Raw genomic sequence first — 6,037 nt, 5'->3', positions numbered from 1 at the left:
TAATATTCAACACCGGTATCAGAAATTCAGGTAATATTCAACACCGGTATCAGAAATTCAGGTAATATTCAACACCAGTATCAGAAATTCAGGTAATATTCAACACCGGTATCAGAAATTCAGATAATATTCAACACCGGTATCAGAAATTCAGGTTATATTCAACACCAGTATCAGAAATTCAGAAAATATTCAACACCGGTATCAGAAATTCAGGTAATATTCAACACCGGTATCAGAAATTCAGGTAATATTCAACTCCAGTATCAGAAATTTCAGGTAATATTCAACACCGGTATCAGAAATTCAGAAAATATTCAACACCGGTATCAGAAATTCAGGTTATATTCAACACCAGTATCAGAAATTCAGGTATTAAACAACAGTATCAGATATTCAGATAATATTCAACACCGGTATCAGAAGTTCAGGTAATATTCAACACCGGTATCAGAAATTCAGGTAATATTCAACACCAGTATCAGAAATTCAGGTAATATTCAACACCGGTATCAGAAATTCAGATAATATTCAACACTGGTATCAGAAATTCATGTTATATTCAACACCAGTATCAGAAATTCAGGTAATATTAAACACCAGTATCAGAAATTCAGGTAATATTCAACACCAGTATCAGACATTCATGAAATACTCAACACCAGTATCAGAAATTCAGGTTATATTCAACACCAGTATTAGAAATTCAGGTAATATTAAACACCGGTATCAGAAATTCAGGTAATATTCAACACCAGTATCAGAAATTCAGGTAATTTTCAACACCAGTATCAGAAATTCATGTAACATTCAACACCAGTATCAGAAATTCTGATAATATACAACACCAGTATCGGAAATTCAGGTAATATTCAACACAAGTATCAGAAATTCAGGTAATATTCAACAATAGTATTAGTTTCAGTTCAGGTTTAGGATTCATGTCTTCTATTTCAGGTTTAGGGTTCATGTCTCCTATTTCAGGTTTAGGGTTCATGTCTTCTATTTCAGGTTTAGGGTTCATGTCTTCTATTTCAGGTTTAGGGTTCATGTCTACTATTTCAGGTTTAGGGTTCATGTCTTCTATTTCAGGTTTAGGATTCATGTCTACTATTTCAGGTTTAGGGTTCATGTCTCTTATTTCAGGTTTAGGGTTCATGTCTCCTATTTCAGGTTTAGGATTTATGTCTGCTATTGCTAGAGTTGGATCTATTCTCGCTCCTTTCATTGTCATGGCAGGAGAAACTTCACCAGGTAGGTTTTAGTGAACTCTCCCTTTTATTTCTAGGTTTATTTAGGTGAACTGTCCCTTTTATTGCTAGGTTTATTTTAGTGAATTGTCCCTTTTTTCTAGGTTAATGTTAGTGAACTGTCCCTTTTTTTCTAGGTTTATGTTAGTGAACTGTCCCTTTTATTTCTAGGTTTATTTTAGCGAACTGTCCCTTTTATTGCTAGGTTTATGTTAGTAAACTGTCCCTTTTATTTCTAGGTTTATGTTAGGGAACTGTCCCTTTTTTTTCTAGGTTTATTTAAGTGAACTGTCCCTTTTATGATAAAAAAGCAGGTGTAACATGATTCTCAAAACGGTCCTTTTCATTTTGAAAAAAATTATGGCATTGCGATGCAATTATGTGAAAAAAAATTTTATAATTATCCCTCTATTAACAGTATTAAACATGTTTTGGTAACCTGTTGCTTTTAAATCCAAACTGACATGATGGTACAAATGACAAGCTATGTCGCCCCTTTGTTCATTGTAGAAAACCTCAAAAATTATCTTGAAGAAAACAGATACCTCTATAATAATTTATTTCAGGCATTCAGTTTACAGTGTTCGGGATTCTAGGATTAACTGGGGGGATTCTAAGTCTCTTGCTGCCAGAAACCCAGGTTAGTAGGGTTAACTTGTACACCCTCCCCCCCTTCCCCCCTCCACCATCAATATTATAGAGGTTTAGTATGGATTGGCACTTTATGACTTTTTCCCCTCCTGTTCGTCAACGGTAAATTAGAATTGTTAAATAAAATCAGTTCGCCGGTTGTTTTATATTTTCCATTATTTTTAAAATCTGCCCTTTGTTCACAATCTCAACTCAATATTATTAACGGCGCTTACGGAACATATTGTAGAAATCGTTAATACATAGATTGAACAATAATTACAAAATTATTAACCAATGATTATATATTTAAGGATAGATTAAACAATAATTATATGTTCTAGGATAGACTAACCAATAATTATATATTTAATGATTTATTGTCCAATAATTATATATTTAAGGATAGATTAAACAATAACTATATATTTAAGGATGGATTGTCCAATAATTCTAAGATAGATTAATCAATGATTATATATTCTAGGATAGATTAACCAATAATTATATGTTCTAGGATAGACGAACTAATGATTATATATTTAAGGATATATTAAACAATAATTATATATTTAAGGATGGATCAAACAATAATTATATATTTAAGGATGGATTAAACAATAATTATATATTTAAGGATGGATTTTCCAATTATTCTAAGATAGATTAATCAATGATTATATATTCTAGGATAGATTAACCAATAATTATATAATCTAGGATAGATTGACCAATGATTATATATTCTAGGATAGACTAAATGATAATCATATATTCAAGGAAAGATTAACCAATGATCATATATTCTTGGATAGATTAATCAATAATTATATATTCTAGGATAGATTAAACAATAATTATATATTCTAGGATAGATTAACCAATGATTATATATTCTAGGATAGACCACTACCGGAAACTATACCTGATATGATGGTGGAAAAGAGCCGGAAAATCAGTGTTATGAATTTATAGCAAAATTCATATTTCATCTTTTTTGCTGTTTTAGAAATTGTATTTCTTTTTGATATTTTTTTTTTTTCGTAAATTTTTACAAAACCTAAGTCATACATCTGATATTAAATGTTGTAAACCTTTTTAACACTCAACAGGCCTATTTAGTTTTTATTATAATGTTTGTTAAACTCTAGATGTGCTAAAAAGGGACTGACATGGACATTGGACATTTTTAGTAATCATTTATTTAAAGACAGTCATCATGGTTCACAACAATACCCTGGTAACTTTTATCTAAAGAGCAATCAAAATTTGGAACATAAAACTTTTAAAGAGACATTGTGGATATCAAGATCATTTTCCCGATCAGTCAAAATTGTGAAGAGTACTGTTTTGAAATGGACCAAGAAATATATAGACCAGGAACCACCATATCTGATGCGTCAAATCTGTGTACTGCAGTGGGAGGAGATCAAAACAAAGAATTCAGGGGCAACGCATAGTTTTTGAGGGAAAAGGGCCCAGGGGTGAAAAAAGAATATATTGCTATTGTATTTTTCATATTGACCAAAAAGCCAAAGTATTCGCTCTAACAATTGTTTTTTGTTGGACTGTAATATCACATCAGAGCTGCAGTCCCTTCCCTTCAACTTCTGTGGGGGCACTGGGTTTGTTTACATTCCTCCCACAGTGTACAGTACACAATTTGCGTATATCTGAGTTGGGCGTGCCTGTATATAGTTCCTTGAATAGGACATACCATCCTATAAAAAAAGGATCACTTGAAATACACCTGCACAGTTCCATAATTAGAAACAAATATACTAGTCTCTTCTTTTTTGATCATTACACCCTATTGTACATTTTTTTTAATTATGCTTTTTTAAGTTGTTTATATATTTCATAGAATATTCTTCCCCCTTCCTAAGGTTTAAAAATTTAATAAAATTGCTTTTAATATTAGTGCTTTCCTACTTTCTTGGCAAATTTCTTGAGAATAAAAGTTGGGAATTATTTTTGAAATGTATAAACCCCTTATAGATTGTTTCCAAGGCCTAAAGCTGTGCTTCACTGTGATATATTTTATTCTAAATAATTCTAAGCAGAAATTACAATTCGAAATTTTACTTAAATTTTATAGTTTGAATGGGCTAATAGATGCTAATAAATTTAATTAAAAATGGCTTTTCGTTAATTTTTAAAACTTTAACCATATCTATTTTTTATTGCATTTCATTAAAAGCCTTTAAAGAAGAAGATATCGGGTCTCTCATAGTGAACGATTTTTGGACCCCCCCCAGGCCTTACTGTACTGTACTGTACTGTACTGTACTGTACTATATCTATACTAGCTTGGGAACCCACCTTTGCCTAGAACATAATTTTTTTGTACAATAGTCCATCCACTCAATCGGACTGTGTTATGATCGGACTGTGTTATGATCGGACTGTGTTATGATCGGACTGTGTTATGATCGGACATGCAGAAAGGCAAACAGCGATTACTACTTTATATGTAATGAGCAACCCTAACATTCATAATAAAGAGTTAATTATTTAAAAACAAGATACTCCATGATACTCCATGCAAAAACAGCAATGCCGAATTCACAACAGTACGCTTTAAAGCCTTATGAATTAGATATTAATGTTTATAATTTTGGAAACTGATTATTTTCAATTGTGGTTTCTCTAGTAAAGTGACTTGCCCTGTAATTACCATTTAATTGCCTTGTAATTACCTTTTAATTTCCCTGTAATTGCCCTTTAATTACCCTTTAGTTGCTCTGTAATTACCCTGTAATTACCCTTTAATTGCCCTGTAATTGCCTTTAAATTGCCCTGTAATTATCCTTTAATTGCCCTTAAATAAATTTCAATGATGTTGTATTTTGAAGAATGATATATACTTTGGAGAAAAAAACCTAGCGGGAGCGGTTGAACGAGCGGTTGAGATCTAGCCAAGACTCTACGCAGTTCAGAATAAGAAGTTAATAAGAAATTTACAATTTGTTCAACCGCTAAATCGCACTTTTCTTTCACATTTTCAACAAATGAAATATAATTTTTCCTGAATAACGTTTTTGCTTTCAACCGCTTGTTTAAAGATTTTTCAGCAACTTTTTAACTTTCAAATGTTTTCATATTTTTCAGCATTTTTTTAAATTTCAACCGCTGGTTTAAAGATTTTTCAGCAACTCTTTTGCTTTCAAATGTTTTCAGATTTTTCAGCAACTTTTTTGCTTTCAACCGCTGGTTTTCAGATTTTTCAGAACTTTTTTACTTTCAACTGCTGGTTTCAAGATTTTTCAGCAACTTTTTGCTTACAACCGTTTTCAAATTTTTCAGCAACATTTTTTATGAACAACTGTTTTCCAGTGGTTAAAGCAACCCAGCGGTTGAAAGCAAAAAAGTTGCTGAAAAATCTTAAACCCATCGGTTGAAAGCAAAAAAGTTGTTAAAAAATTTTAAAACCAGTTGTTAAAAGAAAACATTTTTTATGAACTTTTTTCCAGTGGCTAAAGCAACCCAGCGGTTGAAAGCAAAAAAGTTGCTGAAAAATCTTAAAACCTGCGGTTTCAAGAAAAAAGGTGCTGAAAAATCTTAGAACTGGTTTTTAAAAGAAAAGTTTAACATTAAAAACTGTTTTCCAGAGTACAAAAGCATCCAAGAGGTTTAAAGCAAAAAAGTTGCTGAAAATCTTAAACCCAGCAGTTGAAAGCAAAAATGTTGTTAAAAAATCTTAAAACCAGTTGTTAAAAGAAAAAAAAATTTGAAACACTGTTTTCCAGTGGTTAAAACAACCCAGCGGTTGAAAGCACAAAAGTTGCGGAAAATCTTAAACCCAGCAGTTGAAAGCAAAAACGTTATTAAAAAATCTTAAAACTAGTTGTTAAAAGAAAAATTTTTTTATGAAAAACTGTTTTCCTGTGGTTAAAGCAAACCAGTGGTTGAAAGCAAAAAAGTTGCTGAAAAATCTTAAACCCAGCGGCTTCAAGAAAAAAGGTGCTGAAAAATCTTAGAATCGGTTTTTAACCCTATCTCTGCTGGGCAAAGATAATATATATATATAGATATGCAGGCAGGTATAAATTTAGAGATCTTGAGAAAATGTGCAAACAGCACCATCTCTGTCGTACTATAGTATATGAATAAAAATCAATAAAGCAATGCACTGAGTTTCTCAAATATTCAACGAG

The 6,037-nt window shown here is 31.5% G+C and overlaps 2 protein-coding genes across 9 annotated transcripts in view; both read left to right on the top strand.

Moving 5' to 3' along the window:
* The window catches only part of LOC111716171 (solute carrier family 22 member 15), a 6,919-nt gene extending 6,699 nt beyond the window's left edge, over window positions 1-220 (top strand). Inside the window, exon 8 of the mRNA XM_023491600.1 lies at window positions 147-220. Within this exon, the coding sequence (XP_023347368.1) occupies window positions 147-220 (74 nt within the window). The remainder of the gene's footprint in view (window positions 1-146) is intronic.
* An 868-nt stretch (window positions 221-1,088) lies between these two features.
* LOC111716173 (organic cation transporter protein) lies at window positions 1,089-4,021 on the top strand. Of its 8 annotated transcripts, none has more exons than XR_002768428.1 (5): window positions 1,150-1,254; window positions 1,817-1,890; window positions 2,781-3,222; window positions 3,591-3,724; window positions 3,891-4,021. XR_002768428.1 is itself a non-coding variant. In XM_023491603.1 (3 exons), exons 1-3 carry the CDS (start codon window positions 1,104-1,106, stop codon window positions 2,853-2,855), a joined length of 300 nt encoding a protein of 99 aa, XP_023347371.1. In that variant the 5' UTR covers window positions 1,089-1,103; the 3' UTR covers window positions 2,856-3,317. The 8 variants fall into 8 exon arrangements, 1 of the variants encoding a protein (XP_023347371.1); XR_002768427.1 differs by having other exon boundaries at window positions 3,879-4,021; XR_002768426.1 differs by having other exon boundaries at window positions 3,591-3,766; window positions 3,879-4,021.
* Window positions 4,022-6,037: the final 2,016 nt, after the last annotated feature.

The sequence above is a fragment of the Eurytemora carolleeae genome, unplaced genomic scaffold, assembly GCF_000591075.1.
Source record: "Eurytemora carolleeae unplaced genomic scaffold, Eaff_2.0 scaffold1979, whole genome shotgun sequence".
NCBI lineage: Eukaryota > Metazoa > Arthropoda > Copepoda > Calanoida > Temoridae > Eurytemora > Eurytemora carolleeae.
Note: the sequence above shows the minus strand (reverse complement) of the source record. Positions and strands in the feature narration are given on the sequence as shown.

Excerpts from the sequence above, each read along its gene's own strand:
- LOC111716173 (XM_023491603.1), top strand. The coding sequence starts at position 1,104 with ATGTCTACTATTTCAGGTTTAGGGTTCATGTCTCTTATTTCAGGTTTA. Across the intron at positions 1,255-1,816 it reads GGCAGGAGAAACTTCACCAG|GCATTCAGTTTACAGTGTTC; the intron begins GTAGGTTTTAGT and ends AATTTATTTCAG. Across the intron at positions 1,891-2,780 it reads TCTTGCTGCCAGAAACCCAG|GATAGACCACTACCGGAAAC; the intron begins GTTAGTAGGGTT and ends TATATATTCTAG.